General features: G+C 37.7%; 1 protein-coding gene across 1 annotated transcript; it reads right to left on the bottom strand.

Moving 5' to 3' along the window:
• Positions 1-131: 131 nt before the first annotated feature.
• sf3b2 (splicing factor 3b, subunit 2) lies at positions 132-18,413 on the bottom strand. Its single transcript, XM_048185503.1, has 22 exons — positions 18,246-18,413; positions 17,792-17,835; positions 17,659-17,718; positions 17,394-17,549; positions 16,271-16,333; positions 15,801-15,930; positions 14,633-14,736; positions 14,441-14,549; positions 14,043-14,146; positions 13,749-13,946; positions 13,271-13,393; positions 13,103-13,183; positions 12,567-12,794; positions 8,126-8,275; positions 7,948-8,037; positions 7,676-7,783; positions 6,628-6,735; positions 5,814-5,956; positions 5,608-5,709; positions 4,104-4,203; positions 1,544-1,744; positions 132-371 (listed from the first exon to the last, which is right to left on the bottom strand). Exons 1-22 carry the CDS (start codon positions 18,349-18,351, stop codon positions 300-302), a joined length of 2,580 nt encoding a protein of 859 aa, XP_048041460.1. The 5' UTR covers positions 18,352-18,413; the 3' UTR covers positions 132-299.
• Positions 18,414-18,536: the final 123 nt, after the last annotated feature.

Below are 18,536 nucleotides of genomic sequence, written 5' to 3'. Positions count from 1 at the left end.
ATAAATACAACATATTTCAGGTATTAGTAATAGTGTGAAACCAAACAAACTAGAACTACATAAGCAAGTTGCTTGAACAGTTAAACCTAAAAAAGTGAATGAATTGTTAAATAAAACACTGTAGCAACAGCTTGTCATGGACTGCCATTTTATTTACAAAAACATTGAGCATAAATGAAAAACTCCACTCACTGTAATGTTACGTACAAACACAAGTGTGCTTCTACACAATATCAGCAGATAAAAAGAATAAGAAATGAAGGATGAGTATCGCTGGTCCCCCACGGCTCTCGGCAGGGCTAAAACTTGAACTCTTTGTACTTCTTTGCTCCAGAGCGTGTATCCTGCGGCTGTGCCTTGCGCTTCTTTTGCTGCGAGGAATAGAGGATAGAAATATTTTAGGAAACACGCTAACCATTTATAAATAAGACAAAGATGGTTCATAAAACATCTTATTTTATCAGCTGCATTTAAAGTGGCTCTCCTAGAACTGTATTTTTATTGTGACCCATTTAGTGAAGACATGTTTCCTCTTTAAAGGATTGGTTCACTTTCAAATAAAACTTCCCTCAATTTATTCACCCCCATGTCATCCAAGAAGTCCACGTCCTTTCTTCAGTCGAAAATAAATTAAGGTTTTTGATAAAAAACATTCCAGGATTATTCTCCTTATAGTGAACTTCAATGGACTCCAAACAGTTGAAGGTCAAAATTAGTTTTAGTGCAGCTTCAAAGGGCTTTAATACGGAAGGCGGAATGGCGAAGCACTTGCAAGGCGAGCATGTGTGTTTATAAAGCAAACATTTGTTTTTTTTTTTGTTTTGTTTTTTAAGAAAATGACCGATTGTTTTGCTAGATAAGACCCTTATTCCTCATCTGGTATCGTTTAAAGCCCTTTGAAGCTGCACTGAAACTAATTTTGACCTTCAACTGTTTGGAGTCCATTGAAGTTCACTATAAGGAGAATAATCCTGGAATGTTTTCATCAAAAACCTTAATTTCTTTTCGACTGAAGAAAGAAGGACATGAACATCTTGGATGACATGGGGGTGAGTAAATTATCAGGAAATTTTTATTTGAAAGTGAACTAATCCTTCATATTGCAATTCTAAAATTCTTACAATTTTATTACATAGCAACCTCTGCAAAACTTCAATATCATGCACAGGTTATTGATTTATCCAAAAATCAAAATGAGGAAAGTTACTAAAATGTGGCATAAAGACAACAAAGTCTATTTAGGATTGTGATTTGTGTAATTAAGCACATTTAGCCTCAGTTTGAATATAATAATAAAAATACTAATAATACTACTGATAATAATAATAATAATAATAAGCGAATGATCATAGAAATTTGAAGGACAAAAAAAAAAAAAAAATCCTAATGAACTTAAATTAGCTATACTTAATGTAATAATGCAAGATAACTTGTTTCTTTGTTTTTGCAGTGATATATGATCTAAACACTTTTGCTGGAGTGCTTGTGATTGGCTGCATTATTTCAGATCCTCCAATCACTGAACCGATCCATCTCCACTCACCTTCTGTTTAGCCGCGTGTTCAGCCACCATGTCGCTGAAGTCTTCTTTCTCCACCTGCGCCTGCTGCTCCCTGACGTGCTCCTCGTACTTCTGTGTCATGGCCATGGGGTCCAACTCCAGCTCCTCTGGAGCCAGAGCCACTTCCACAGCCTGAGAGTCTCCGCCCAGCGCCGAGACTCCGCCCTTACGGCTCGTCACCGCCTGGATCAATGACGGAGGAGAGCAAGACAAAATGAGAGGGGAAGTAGCAAAAAAACATGAAAGACACACATCAGGTCAAGTCATATTTATTTATATAGCACTATATGCTAGCCAGTTCGCAGTAATAAACAAGAAAATAACAGTGTTCATGTGAAATTCATTTAAATTCTATGGTAAAGCAGGCCTACAGAAGACAAGTGTCATTATTCAGCTCAAGTCAGTTCAGTGTTGATTCAGTTCAGTTCAATAACAAAGGTAATCAATTATGAAACTAGTTCGATTCAGCCATAAACAGCTCTACTAAAGACGAGTGTTACTAAGGGGTGAGACAACGGAAGTGATGTCTCGCACTCATTGAAGCAAAGCACGAGAGATCACTTCCATCATCAGAACGCGTTTTTTGACCTCACTAACCGGATGCGCAGGACAGTTGGACATAGTGGTGTTTTAAAGGTAAAAAATAATATAAACACTGTTCAGTTTCTCGCACAAACCGATAGTTTAGTGTCTTAGGACATCAATGTGTCTTCACGAGCCGCAGGGTTTAATTTGGATTTGTCTGTGCATGTTTTTTTTTTACTCTTATAGATGGAGTTCCCATTCACTCGCATTATTTGACTGACAGACGTCAACGGTTGCAGTTAAAAATCATCATTTGTGTTCTACTGAAGAAACAAAGTCACCTACATCTTGGATACCCTGGGGGTAAGCAGATAAACATCAAATTTTCATTTTTGGGTGAACTATCCCTTTAAAATATTTAGGGAAAAAAAAATCCTCTTATTTTGGTTTAATCGTACTTGTAGTGTTATTAAAAGCAAATACCCCCTCCGGACATCACTTTTGGCCACTACTATACTGAATATTAATTCTCTTATAAACCCCAACTGATCAAGCCAAAGATGACAAATCTCATTCATTTCACATTCGCTGCAGTGGCATTAACACTATATAGCTGACATTTCTACCCAGCATGATACACACACCATCATATCCGCCCAGCTGTTCGCTTCTGCGCATCACTGTGACACACTTGCGGTCATTTATATTCTCGCTGTCGTTTTAAATGCAAACGAGCCCCATATGGATGGAGTCATTTGCATGTGATGACTGTGAGAAATGAGATGCAGATCTGATGGAGACGTGTGAAGTCAGCGCTCTGTTATCAGAGGCCTGTAAAGGTTATCTGCTACCTAGACATCTAAATCAACTACACAGAGGGAACTCTGGGATACGAGACAGATGTTGTCCGGCCGCAACCGTGTAAAACACCAGAGGCGAAATGATTACTATTGAAAAAAACAAATTGTTTGGCTCAGTAAGCACTGATTCATCTCATGTATCATCTCAAGCATCTGGTTTTGTTTTTGAAAATATCAATGGGAGAATGATGCATTATGAGTCATCTGTTTTTAATTAACAATATTTTAGGTTTAAATGCATGAGGGAACGTGTGCATCTTTGGTCCTGTAACTTTCTTATCCACCTTTTTCTGAAAGTCTGCTGTGTTTTAAATCATGGGTGGTTTGGGGAACTTCCATTCAAAAAGACTAAAATAAACCATTCCAAATAATAAGGTTGTGTTATAAATACTATTTATATATCAGTTTGACTAAACGATCTGTACATTTGCCAACATAATCCAACAACCAATGTAACACTTGGTATTTAAATGTGGCATCGGTGTCACAAGAATGTTGCAAGAGCTCTTTTCAGTCCGAAAAACAGGGAAATACAATCCGTTATCTTTCAAAATGACAGAAAGCACTTTGAAATATCCATCAATGTTCCAGATAATGATGACAACATTTTTGATGTTTTTTTTCTTTGTTTTTTATGCAACTTATACTTTACATTAATATTTAACATCTGTAAAATATTTCTGCAAAAAGACTCATTTGGGCTTTTGGGTCTGCTGAAAGAAATTTGTTCATAATTTTACACTTAAGTTGGGAAATAATGTCTTATTTCATTAATGTTTTAAGAGGAGAATAAAGTAACCTCCTACCCAGTTTTTGCAAATGCTTGTTGCGAGTTTATTGGCAGTTTTTTGTATATTTTATATAATCATTGTAGATGTAAATTTCTTAGTAAGAGATACAGCGATGACTGATTTTTAAAAAAAGTAGTCTGTTATTCTGTTATAAAGATCTAATTAATTAGGCACTAAATAGGCACTAAATATGTGTAATAAAAATGGAAGTTGCTGCAAATTGGGGAAGCCACTGTGGCTTTATTTTCATATATCATAAATGACTTGTGTCTCAGAGCGGAAGATGAAACAAACTAAATTTGCATAAAAATAGGTGGATGGAAAAATCGCTTATGACACACGCAACAATCTCACACACAGCCGTACCGCAGTCATGTCGTAGATGTGTGTGGAAGCCATCATAGCAGCCCCGACCGGTCCTGTTCTCCTCTCCGGAAGCACTGTGAACAGCTGAGGCGTCTCGTTCCTGAAAGCACAAACAAGCACAAGTGTTAAATAAGCAGCCATTTATCAGATGCTCTTCTCTGCTCGAGGAGAAACGGTGAGAGTTCACGAATCAACACTTACAGAGCTCAAACCTACAAGCTTCTGGTGAACAGCCCACATCTTAAACCACTACACCACACATTAGGTGCAAATGTAATTGTAAGTTTATTGGAAAGATTAAAAATGAGGTTCTGCAGCACTAATGGAGTTACAAATTAAATTACAGTCCAGTCAATGTGCCTTATGGGGCTTGGAGCTCTCACAAACAGTAAACAGTGCAATAGTCTCAGTGCACTTTTTTAATAAATCAACATAGTCGTCTCCACATAATAAACTGGGCTAAAATTATTTTAAATGACCTATAAAGCCTACTGTATCATTTTTTCATACATAGATTTCTGAGACTAAAGAAACTTGTTGCACACAATCGACTACATGCCTTCCGTCATCTGTTTGATAGTTTATACTTTTTGGCAAGTAAAAGGCCTTTTAATATAATTGTAAAAACAACCACCTTCAGTTTGTGGTTCACATGTTTTTGCTGTGAAATCTACTGATTTTTATAAAGTAAACATAAGAATAACTTTTAAATTGCTATTCATATTTCAAGATGAGCACTTACTGGACTGAAGTAGCAGGTTTATCCAGACATTTTTTACAATAATCATGTTAAAATGTGAATCTCAAATATGATCATCAGAGGAAGGTTTATTTTTCATCACTGTAGTATTGCATTGCATTATGTTTTAAAACTACAGAGCTCTAATCATAAAACTAATCATTTCAATTTCATCTTACTAAGACATTATTGGCAGATATAGAATGATGACTGATCTTTATATGCATATTATGCAAGATCTCATTGATTTACAAGTAGCCGAATTTCATCTTACTTTTTGGCGCTATAAATATCAGCATCTGCAACAAATCACATTTTTTGCAATTTGGGCCTCTGAATAAAGATTGAGATGTTTTTTCCTCTAAGTATGAGCTCCATATTCTCATGAGGCATAAAAGCCTGATGTATCATTCATTCATATATATATATATATATATATATATATATATATATATATATATATATATATATATATATATATATATATATATATATATATATATATATATATATATATATATATATATATATATATATATATATACACACACACACACACATACACACACACACATAATATATTGCCTGTGTTTTTTTTTTTGTTAAATTTTCTCTAAAGGGTCAATAAACTAAAAAAAATTAGATTTTTCTGAACATTTTAAATGTGAGGCTTTACAGGGTTAGATAGATGGAAGAGCAATAGATTTTAAGGCCTTAAAATTGGCTCTGCTCCTCACATACATTCATATTTTCACAGACACTCACCCGTCCATGATCTCTTCGATCTTCTTCTTCCTGAGCTCAATGAGCTCTGGAGTTTCCATGCCGGCAGGAACAGAGGAGAAGCCACCCGGAGTGATCAAACCGCTGTAACAACAAGGAGAAGAAACAGTCATGGCAAACAGTCATGCCAAACACATGCAAGTGAATCAGAGCTGGAGGAAGTTAGAATCATTGAGATGAATCGGCACCTGTCTGCAGGTGTGAAGAAACCCGTTTCATCTGGTTTGTCCTCGTCGCTCTCCTCCTCCTCTTCCTCCTCAGATGATTCCTCATCAGATGGCTCCAGTTCACCCCACGGGGTTCGGTCTACTTCCTCTTCCTCTGCTTTGGCCTGTCAACATCATTAGACAAACAACAGAATGAAGTCAAGTCACATTTATTTATACAGCACTTAATACAATACAGGTTGTTTCAAAGCAACTCCACATGAATAAAACAGAAGAGTAACAGTGTTAATGCTGTACAATTCATCAATTATGAAATGAAATCAATTTAAGCTGTCAAGCTTTAGTTTTAGATCAGTATTGTTTTAAATCAGTTCAATAACAGTGTCAACTATCAGCCGAGCGCTTTTGACAAAATATTTACTTGAAGTCACCCTGAGATTTGAAGTTAATATTTCAATAATTAAACATGCATTCATTTTTTTGGTTCTCAGATGCTGGTTAATGCAGGAAAAATAAAATGTCATCTTTTTTAGTTTAACTATTAGCTTTAACAACTCATGAATCCCATGGGTTTGGGAAACCCTGTTTTTGAGGAAAGATGACTCGTAATAAGTTTTGCTCAAATTACATTTTATAAAAACTTGCATCCTTAATTAATTTTCTGTATCAACAGTTTTATAAAAATCAATAAGCCATTTTGCTTTAAGAGGTTGTGTTATATCGTAACAGTTGTTCCCCAGCACGTTGTGCTTAACAATGCTGTTTAAATGTGACTATATTCACAATATGAGACAACCATCTGTGCTTAAATGTGCAACTAATTTTGTGTCCTCACCTGGAAGTCTATGGAGTTGGTTCCGAACACATCTCCGTACAGCGGTTTTCCTGTTTCATCCACAGGAGGTTTTCCCCACCCGCCAGCATGATACCCGAACGAACAGCTCTGAAAGAGACACAGATCTCAGTAGGAACATCTCAGCTTTATATGAACATTACACTCATGATACCTGTCACATTTAGATTTTAGAACAGTTTTTCATGATCATATTGTGTTAATCAGATCCTCTAATGGAGAATGATGCATATTTGTTGTTAGATCATCATTAATTGGAAGATTTCTTTCTTCCTCATAAGAGGTTCCTCTAATCAAACATGACGGGTCAGAGTTTTGCATATCACTGCTGGAAGTATTAGCATAATTTTATATAAATTGTGAAATTTGTGAACAATTGTATGATGCAGGCAAACAACACAGTGGTTCCACACATTTAATTAATGAACTACCTAACTTAATTGACTAATGAACTTTTAAATATTTAATAGAGCTCACACTCACAAACAGTATTTTTCTAGCCTAAGAAAGAGTTTCAAACTGAGCATAAATAGAAGTAACCATGCCCACAATCGCGTCGCCGCAGCTCACCGGCACCATCTTGTGCACCTAGGCTATATCCATTTCACTTGTGAAAAGTCCTTTACATTTGCCAAACATTGAACTCTTGGGTGTTTTTAATAATAATAATAATAAAAAAAAAAAATAGACAAGCAAGCCCAGCCCAGCCGAGAAAAAGTAATGCAAAAGTAACAACACATAACTTTACATAAAAAGTAACCAACTACATTTTTAGGGAGTAGTGCAATATTGTAATGCATTACTTTCCCCAAAACTATAATTTTCAAAAATGTAAAAAAAAGTAAATTAAAACCCGGCAAGCCAATTATACTACCATTTAAGAAAAAAAAAGTAAAAAAAGGAAAAGCATCTAATACTTTCCATTAAAAAGTGACAAATAGTTAATTTTACAAGGATTTAGGCATGTGTAGGAAAAAGTGTTACTTATGAAAGTAACATTCCGCTACACTTTTTCCCCTAGTGTGTATACCTCAGGAATGGGGGCGTTGAGGCCAGGGATCTTCAGGTTGGGGTAGGAGGGTGGAGGTCCATATCTCTGCATGGCAATCAGCCACGGCGGAGGAACTTTATGAGAGTTCTGCCGAGATAAATGTGAAAAAGTAGCTAAAATTAGAAAAAAAATTACATAAACACCTAGTGCATGAAAAGCTCTCCTGCAATTTCATACAACAGTTGCTTTGCGCAAGCAGCTCAAAAAGGAAAAGCTTTGTTGTGTAATGCAATGCAGGATGAAGCACTCACAGGTCCTGTGGGCATCCCGAGAGCAACCCTCAGCTCATCGGACAGATCACCTGGTTTTTTCTCCTTCAGCCTAGTCTCAAACTCCTTTCCCTGAAAAAGCAAAAAGAGTTATTTTTTTTCTTAGAAAGTGCCATCATGACAAACAAACTGACATAATGATCAGGTAACACCAGCGCACCTCATAGTACAGGTCCCCGTGTATCGTGAGCTTCGGTTTGATCTGCCATTTGAAGAAGGCATCATGCAGCTTCTGGTAGTCGATGTCGATTTTCCCCATCTTGGGCCGAACTTTCTCTCTCATTTTGGTCTTCATGGTTTTGGCATCTTCCTACAGGGATAAGGAGACGTCAGTAAAGCTGACAGCAGAGGGAAATACATCAACCTAGAACATTAAAGCTTAAATGAACCGGGTTGACAATATTATAAACAACACGCAAGCACAATCTCATATGGAAACGGCACAATAACATGCCAGATGAAGCAAACAAAAGATCACACATCAGTGTCACTTCTGACAACCTCATGAGCTCATGTGCCACATTTCAAGACGGTAAAGAAATACAGAGCCGCTCTGCACAATGATTTACTCAATGCTATTCAATAGCAGAGCTCATGTTTGACAAAAAAAAAAAAAAAGCGCAACTTTTTTGGTCAGCTAGGGGTGTAACTATACACTCATGTCACAATTTGATACAAATCGCAATACTGAACTCAAGGTATGATACGCGATATTTTAAGCCAAAATAAAGACAGCTTTCCATTTACATTATATTCAACACTATACACTGCGTTCCAAATTATTATGCAAGTGACATATCAGTAAGATTTCAGTACAAAAAACATTCAGATTTTAGTTTTTCTAAGAAAATGTTTGTTTGTTTATTTATCCATGTCTTTTTAGATAACTGGTATCAATCTCAGACAAAATAATTTGCCAGGTCTACTTAGGTAAATGGAAACCCTACTTAGAGGTTGTTCCACATTATTAAGCAAGTCACAGTTCTCATGCAATATGGGGAAGAGGAAAGATCTTTCTGTAGATGAAAAGCATGAAATGGTACAATGTTGTGCAAAAGGCATGAAAACAACTAATACTGTTTGAAAACTGAATGGAGATTATCACATTATCATAAGATTTGTTAGTGATTTAGAGCACAGCAGAACTCGGTCAGATAAAGACTTATTAAGGAAAGTTCCTGTCAAAATAAATTAATTGTATTAAAAGGGCAGCTATAATAAAACAAATGTTGAGCAGCAAACAGGTATTTGAAGCTGCTGGTGTCTCTGGAGTCTCAAGAAGCTCTCTATGCAGGCTGGCAGTTGTGCGTAAAGATGCATTTCGGCCACCACTAACCAAAGCCTTGCTTAATGTGGAACAACCTCTAAGTAGGGTTTCCATTGACCTGGCAAATTATTTTGTCTGAGATTGACACCAGTTATCTAAAAAGACATGGATAAATAAACAAACAAACATTTTCTTAGAAAAACTAAAATCTGAATGTTTATTGTACTGAAATCTTACTGATATGTCACTTGCATAATAATTTGGAATGCAGTGTATATATAGTAGGGCTGCAACTAACGATTATTTTGATAATCAATTAGTTGGCCGATTTAATCAATCGGATAAAAATCCTATTTTTTTTTTTTTTTACTGACAAAAAACAAAACAAAACACTATTGCACATCCTGCCCAATGTACTTCAAACAAATGTGCCAAATGAATGCTATGAAAACATAGTAATTTATTAGACTACCGTCATAATAAAGAGAGAACCCAAATATTTTAGGAATCTATCAAAAACTTTTATGAAACTAAAAATGGTATTGCCATTTATTAGGAAAACAACAAAATGAAACAACTAAATAGTTTCTAAATAATATTCACACATAATATCCAAAAAAATTGTGTCTCTGTTATTGACTGTAATTGGGCATCTGAAAAAAATGTTCTGCAGGAACACACACATTCACTCTGGACACAATCACCTCTTACTGTCATTTATTTATCCTGTAAATAGGCTATAAGAAATGTCTTACATTTATTTTCAATTAGTTCTCCCTTTACAGTTACTACTATCATAAAACACTTGAATGACATGTTGATTTTTAAATCTAAATTTAACTTTAAACAACAGATATTTCAGCAAAATTAATATTTTTGCGCTGAATATTAATAAGTCTCCTTCTCTCTTGCGTTCCGTCTGTCTGACGCGGGTGCGTGCGCCGGCGCTCATTCAGTAAAGTCTGAAGTTTAACGCAGGCTGTCAGGATGAGCCTTTATGCAAAATGTAAATGCTCGTGTGAATTTGTAATATTTACAGCTAAGGATATAGCCGTTGAATTAATGTTTTGCGCTGACGCGCATCTGTCAAAGCGCCTGACAGGGCAAGCCATTACGCGAATGCATTAGCTTGAAGCTTAAAGGGTCATGAAACCCCCAAAACACTTTTTTTTGAGATGTAAACATATGTATAGGCTGCACATCATTGAAAAACACTAAAGGTACTCAATGTTATTCATAAGTGAAAAATAGTTATTTTTGCATTTTTCAGAGCGATTTCTGTCTTTCGGTTTGAAAAGCTGAGTTGGAGCAAAAGCTGTGACGTAGACCGTTTCGAGCAATTCTCGACATATATTCATGACATAAAGCTCATTGAATCCAATCACTGCTCTGTAGTATGCATAAGATTATAATTGCGGTATTATGCATGAGGAAGTATCACTTTTCTCGCCTCGGTCTCTTGTCATTCAGAGACATATCGTTGGTGTTCGTTTCCTCAGTGCACAATGTGTTTTCCTGAGACGCGACCAGAGCAGAGGTTTGTGTGCATGTGGATTGTTTTGCTGTAATCTACCAGCACAAATGGAAAATATGTTCGCGTGAGATCGCATTACAGCAGAGAATTCAAATGTCACAAAAGTGCTGTTCATTCTCCTCTGCCTGCTCTAGCTGCGTTCAAACACGCGAGCCGTATGGAGGCTATGTTTCCTTCGGCACAGCAGCACGTGTTTGTATTTTGCTCACGATGCGGTCAGAACACGAACACATACAAAATACGATTGTTATGATATGCACGCGTGGAGCGCGCATATGATCGGTTTCAGCGCGGAGCTCCGCGATGAGTTTAATAACACTAGCCACGTGGCACATAGCTCATACGGAATAAAGTATCCGTGTTTAAAGTTTTTATTTCACACATTCTCCTGCACCAAACATTAACCAGCACGGTGTAGTTATGCACAAATATGTCATCAAGTCTTCTTCAAATGAATTATATGTGCAAACTGGACACTGATACAGTGGTGTAGCCAATCTGAACGCAACGACACGATTATTCTAACAGACAAAAGACTGATTTTGAGACTGCAGTGCTTGTAAACGTAATCAAAGTAGCCTATTATTAGCCCTATTAAATATTCTTTCGCATTTCTCCCTTGTGCTTGGGAGTTTGTCATTTTCTCTGTGCTCATATATTAATATTCATTATTCTGTATAATGAGTGTGTTCTATGTCTGTGCTTCATTGGTTGTTCTTCCCCCCCTCTACACTCCCACTTTTCCAGAGCTTTACACGCCCATTTTTACAGACATTTTTGAGCTTTGAGGTGTGAACGACCAGGGTAAAACAAGGTTTTTCATGACCCTTTAAAATAAATAATTCTCATGTTTTGATCATGTACCTGTCCCGCAGCAGCTCACTTTGTTTCCTCCATTATTTTTAGATGCATTTTGGTTCATAGAAATGCGTTATTCAGTGCTGTTATTTGACGCGACTGGTGGAAGTCTTCCGTGCATGGTGGGTGGAGCCAACTAATCGATAATGAGAATCGTTGTCAATGATTTTCATTATCGATTTTATCGAATAGTTGTTGTAGCCCTAATATATAGTAGTTTAATGTAGTTATATCACTGAAACTCATGCAGTACTCAAGCTTTCAATGCAGGCATTCGTTGGATCTCTTACACAAGCTGCACACACACAGACTCTCTCTGTGCTCGCTATGCCCTGCCTCTCCCTCTATTAATGCACTTACATATAAGAATAAACCATCTTACATGCTTTAAATAATCATACTACTAAAACTAAATGTGATATGGTGATTTAAATGATGTTTGCGCTTTCACTTTGAGAAGTACCATTCCTTTAGATGATCAATACAATCAATCACAGTTCTTATCACAAGAAATTGTGTAAAAATGAAGTGTAAATGGTGAGTTAATTAAATGGGGTTTAAATGGGGGACAGAAATCTCAGGTTTGAAATGACATGAGGGGAAGACAAATGACAGAATTTATATTTTCGGGTGAATAATACCTTATAAATACAGTAAGCCGAGCTTTGGAAAAAACTAACTATATCGCAAATCATATCGTTTACACCAACGACACATAGTCACATTTTTATATCGTGATATCTCCATATAACGATGTATCGTTGCACCCCTAATTGTCAGCAGATCCATTTTTATGAACACTACATTATTAAATATTAAAGTGGAAAGGTCTTGCACACTGACGTTACTTTCAATCTTAATAACCTTTATCCAAACAGCTACGTTCTGGTTTTAGGCCCTTGTTCAAAAAAATTTGATCAAACATATGAACTCAAGCAGTACCTTTTCCTGCAGGGCTTCTCTCATCTCCTGGATGCCGGTTCTCCTGATGAACTCGGGCAGCTCAAACGGAGGTTTCTCTATGCCTCTCTTCCCCTGCAGGTACTTTCTCTTGAAGCACCAGTGACGCGGCACGGGCACAGTGTTCCTGGTAGCCTTCAGGTGAACCAGCAGCTTGGGCTCCTGCGCAGTCACGTCGTGCATCTCCACCACGTCAGGACGGGCTACAAGCTGACAGACAGAGGAAGGGGCAAATGTTATGAAGGGTGACAATTCAATTTTACCTAACATTAGTACTGAAAACAGCATCAATTCACACTTTGAAATGACTGGACCATGTTATTTGAGTGCCAAGTAAACATTGAAAATGTAATTACGATTAAAATTGTTATTTTATTTGAATTACGATGCTTTATTGTAATGCTTTTTGTTAAGTACATTTACAAGTCTTTTAATATGCATTTTAATCTAAACAATGAACTCTAAGGTGGTTTTAATGGTGATTTTGATAAAATAAAGAGAAAATAAACTCATGTTACCTGTTTGAGCTCCGCCACTGTCAATCTGTTCATCCTCCTCAGTTTCTTTTTGGACAGTTTGGGCAAGTCCTTCTTGGTTTCCTGTCAAAGAGGAAGTGGAGGGGTTAGACAGGATCATCATCAGGAGACCATAAGAGCTGGATGACTTTCATGTGGCCTTCAACTCACCTCATCACTGTCATCACTGTCTTTCTTCTCCAGCTCGAACCCCTTCTTCTTAAAGGAAAGAATTTCTGGCTTTTCTGGCTTCTCCGGCTCTTTTTCCTTCTCCTTTTTCACATCATCTGTCAGCTGTAATAGAAAGCCATTTAATGCCACATCCATCAAAACATAACATTTCAGTCTTTAAAATTCCAGTCTAGGTGAATGAAACTGAATGGATGTCAAACAGTCAATCAAAAGATCTACATGCAACACCAAATAAGCATCATTACTCATAGTTTCTCATATCAAATATATGCAATGTTTTGCAGTTTAGTTTCAAGAAATGTTATTTTTGGACTTGGGAGAAAATGTTGAGCTCTAAAAGTTACAGTATGTGCAGATTCTCATCTCAAAATACCAAGGAAATTTTGCATTTGCCAACAATTTTATGACATTCTGTAATGCAGCATCTGGAGTTCCTGTTAAGCCTAAAGCTTCTGACCTTGAAAGCCTCAAAGATCCTCTTAAAGAAGATGAAGTTGGGGTCGTAGATGGCGGGCTCCTCCGTCACATATTCAATCTCCACCTCGGGCTCCTTCTCACGGCCCTCCTCTTTCTTCCTCTCCTCCTCCTGCTCCTTCTCCTGCTCCCGTTTCTTCTTCTTGTTCTTCTTCTTTCTGTTCCTGCGCTTGCGGTTCTTCTGCAAGCAAGTGAGAAGGAATTAAGTAAAAGTGTTCAGAAGAAATAGATCAATGAGAGCCTTGCAAATGCTGATAAAACAGGTGAGGAGACCTACTTCTTTTTTAGAAAGACCGCTTTCATCATCCTCATCTGAGTATCCACGGGCAGAGGAATTGTTCATGTCCATCTCTGCTGACTCTTCATCATCATCTTCCTCCTCTAAAGATAAAAAGGTCCACAAAAATCAGTTAAACAACATTTCTATATTGCTTAAATGTAAACACTGTTTAATGTAAACAAGCGTTAACCTTCACAATGATTGATTTCATTACATCACATGCCCCCAGCTTGCAAATTCAAGTCTCAAAAGTAAATTCAGTGTTTCTCCCACTGGCAATTAGACTTGATGTGCTCAAGTGCTCTCATCTCGTAAATATGATCATTAGTGACATTAAGGCAGCATTTGAGCATAAAATCAACCCTGTGGATTAGCGATCAGTTCCTTATAGTGACCTGTAGGGGCGACACTGAGCTGCTCCTGCCTCATTTCCTTCAGCTGCAGGATCTTCTCCAGAGCCTGAGGAATCTTCGGCCCAATGCCAACATCTTCACCCTGCCATGCCTGAACACACAAGTCAAGATCAGTAAAGAGATTGAGTTCATAAGTCAAACAGATCACGCATTAAGGCTTTCAGGGTCTCGCACCTCTCTGGCATCCTCTCCTGGAGGGGGCGGGACTTTCTGCCGTTGATTGGCAGACTGGGGCACCACAGAAACACCTGGAGGGGCCGGGCCACCTTGAGTCCCAACTACAGGAGGAAATCAATGTTTAAAGTAAAAATCACCCTGATCAATATCAGATTTCTTGTCTTGTTGTCTTAAAGGGATAGTTCACCCAAAAATGAATATTCTGTCATTATTTACTCACCCTCAAGTCGTTTTTAAAATTTTATGAAGTTCTTTTTTTCTGTTGAACAAAGATATTTTGAAGAATATAGGCAACCAAACAGCTGCTGGTCCCATTTGACTTCCATAGTATTTATTTTATTTTTTTTTACTATGGAAGTCAATGGGTGCCGTCAACTGTCTGGTTAGCATCATTCTTCGAAATACCTTCTTTTGCATTTAACAGAAGAAAGAAACTCATACAGGTCTGGAACAACTTGAAGGTGAGTAAAGGATGACAGAAACTTCATTTTGGGGGAACTATCCCTTTAAGCCAAGACACCATAGGTGAATAGGGTGAAAATTTTTACTAATAGATTTCACCATACTTCCCCAGTTGATTGATTAAAAATTGCAACCTTTTTTTTGCATTACAAGTTTTATGAAACATTCAGTTTAAATGTGCAAATGAGGCATTATCCAATTAAATATGCACTCATTTTCAGAAATCTGAACATTGATAAAGCCAGATTCAAAATTCTAGTTTCATTTTGTTGACAGAGTCAAAGGTTTTTACTGAGGGGATTTTGGATTTATCTTTCTATCACTTCATAAATCAGAAAATACTGTTAATAGCCAGGAAACCATATTAAATAATCTAAAATAAATAAAATTTAATTAAAAAACAAGTATATTTTGGATGCTGTCTTTCAACTAGTCTAAAAGTGCACGTTACGGATGCAAAATAGACAAGAATTTACCAGAATCAACCAAATTTTTGGATGAAAAATGTTTTTGCCTGTAGTGTCTTGCCTATTATATATTCTTATTAAAATACAAACACAGGACATTCAATCAGCATGATCTGATATAAGGTTGACATGATCTGATGTTTGGGCATAAACTAAGAGTTGTTAACAAAAGCATCATGGTGAATCTGCGTTTTCCCATATTTTTCCCCCAGTATAAACTCTATGGGGTGGCTGACCTCTGAGAGGGGGGATGGGGGGCAGGAGGTTGGGTCGAGGTCCCAGTTCAGGTCCTCTGGGGCCTGGTGCCGCCCCCTGCTGGACTTTAGCAAGTTCCTGCTGCCTCTCGTGTTCCAGAAGCACAGCAGCCTGAGAGAGACACACACAAACACTCACTGTAAGACGTTTAAACTTTGGAGTCATTCATACTAATTTACACTAAGTCAAAGGAATACACATTAAGAAAAATGCCAAATCAATGTGAATGTGATGAGTGAAAGATCCTTAAATTCCTTAAATTGTACAGGTACACAACCTACATCACAGAATATGGATCAAATATGGATCACACCGCCCCGGGCAGTGTATTTTGAGGTCAGTACAATTTTTATTGTTTTTAAATTATTCACATTCATATAGCTGTTAATGTTTGCGTTATAAGACATCATTTTGAAGACAGCAGCACAGGTAAGTATAAGTGAGCATTCACCCGTTTCTGCTGCTCTAGAAGCTCCTGTTCCTTCATCTGCTCGTCCATCACCCGGGAATCACCCTAAACACACACAAACGGTTATAAACAACAGCATGTAAACTGCCCTGAGCACAATAAACCTTTATTTCATTGTATTCTTAAAGGGTTAGTTCACCCAAAATCAAAAATTCTGTCATTTATTACTTACCCTCATGCCGTTCCACACCCGTAAGACCTTCGTTACTCTTCAGAACACAAATTAAGATATTTAGTTGAAATCTGATGGCTTCGTGAGACCTCCATAGGGAGCAATGGACACTTCCTCTCTCAAGATCCATAAATGTACTAAAAACATATTTAAATCGGTTCATGTGAGTACAGTGGTTCAATATTAATATTATAAAGTGACGAGAATATTTTTGGAGCGCCAAAAAAACCCAAAATAACGACTTATTTAGTGACCGCCGATTTCAAAACACTGCTTCATGAAGCATCGGCGCACAATGAATCAGTGTGTCGAATCATGATTTAGATCGCGTGTAAAACTGCCAACGGCTGAAATCACGTGACTTTGGCCCTCCGAACAGCAGATGCGACACACTGATTCATCTGTGCTCCAATGCTTCCTGAAGCATCGTTTTGAAATCGGCTTAGTCATTTAGGTTTTTTTGGCGCTCCAAAAATATCGTCACTTTAAAATGTTAATATTGAACCACTGTACTCACATGAACCGATTTAAATGTTTTTAGTACCTTTATGGATCTTGAGAGAGAAAGTGTCCATTGCTCCCTATGGAGGCCTCACGGAGCTATCGGATTTCAACTAAATATCTTAATTTGTGTTCTGAAGATTAACGAAGGTCTTACGGGTGTGGAACGGCATGAGGGTAAGTAATAAATGACAGAATTTTCGTTTTTGGGTGAACTAACCCTTTAATAGAAAACCATGCCATCATGCATGTCTCTGCTCAATTTTATGCCTATAGTATATCAAGCATTAATAGAAAAGTTTGGCAGTAGTTACTTTCCAAGTAGCAACAGTGGTGGAACTTGACAGTAAAGTCCTGCAAACATCCATTATCTACAACACAACTGCAGCTTGCATCTCAGCAAAATGTTTCACACAGTTCAGTCCCTCTCACCTGCACGCCTCTGTCGTCGTGCTGCATCATGCCAGGCGGCTCCATGCCCATGTGGATGGGTGGAGGGCCGCCCATCATATTCATGGCCTGCATCATGTTCATGCCCGGTGGAAGGGGCATTGAGGGCATCGGGGGCATGGGCGGCAGACCTGGCATCTGACAACACAGCACAAATTTTGACACTTTTATTCTCAAGTATGTGATGCTTAGTCCTAATTAGAACACAAACACGTGATCAAATACAATAAAAGAAACACTGCAGTACCGTAGTCATGCCCTTTTCATCTCCTCCTGACATGTTCGGCTTGGTTAAGATCATCCCAGACTGCAGATGAAATAAATGTTATGCTCAGGCAAAGAAATAAAAGTTATGATGAGTTAAACTCTAAATAACTTACCTGTGCATACGATTTCAGCCTGTCTATGAGCTCCTCTCTGGGACCTGAAAAACAGAAAACCATAAGTGAAGATGGAAAACAACTCTGGACTGAATTAAACATGGTTTTGCATGAGTTTTATATGTGCTGATGTGTGACTGCAGTGTAAAACCGCTGCATTTAAATACATTCACAGATCTTGTTTACGGACAGATTCACACCGCGACATAACTTACACTTACTTCACGACATTCAACGCCAAAAATGTTTTAACTACCAGAATAAACGCAAAAACAGCTTCCCATAAAACATATTTACTTATACTACACACGTTAACGCGAAGTTTCGAGCACTAAAGGCCTGCAGGGCATCAGACAGGGAAATAACAGGCTAACCGGCTAACGCTAGCTAACAAGAAAAAAAAAACTGAGTGAAACTCCGCTGCAGCGCTTTTATTAAAACATTTTCATCTCACCCATATTAGGAGCACCAAACTCGGCCAGTTTGGCCTGCAGCTCGCCGTGAGTCCATGTGTTAAAATCTATATTTGATTCCGAGCCCGGCGGCCCGTCGCTAGCCATGATGAAGCTCTACGGCACAAACACGTTCAGGCGCGAGGGATCACGGGAACGCGACGCACTACATTATGGGTTTTGTTGTTCATTATCGCTCAGTTTGAAAATGACGCGTTGGCGGTTGATTTTCTCATGCAGCACCACGCTGAAATGAAATACGTTTAAGTTATATATACATATATATATATATA

Source organism: Megalobrama amblycephala, linkage group LG3, assembly GCF_018812025.1.
Source record: "Megalobrama amblycephala isolate DHTTF-2021 linkage group LG3, ASM1881202v1, whole genome shotgun sequence".
In the NCBI taxonomy this organism is placed as follows: Eukaryota; Metazoa; Chordata; class Actinopteri; order Cypriniformes; family Xenocyprididae; genus Megalobrama; species Megalobrama amblycephala.
The sequence above is the reverse complement of the archived record's forward strand: the minus strand, read 5'-3'. Positions and strand labels throughout refer to the sequence as shown.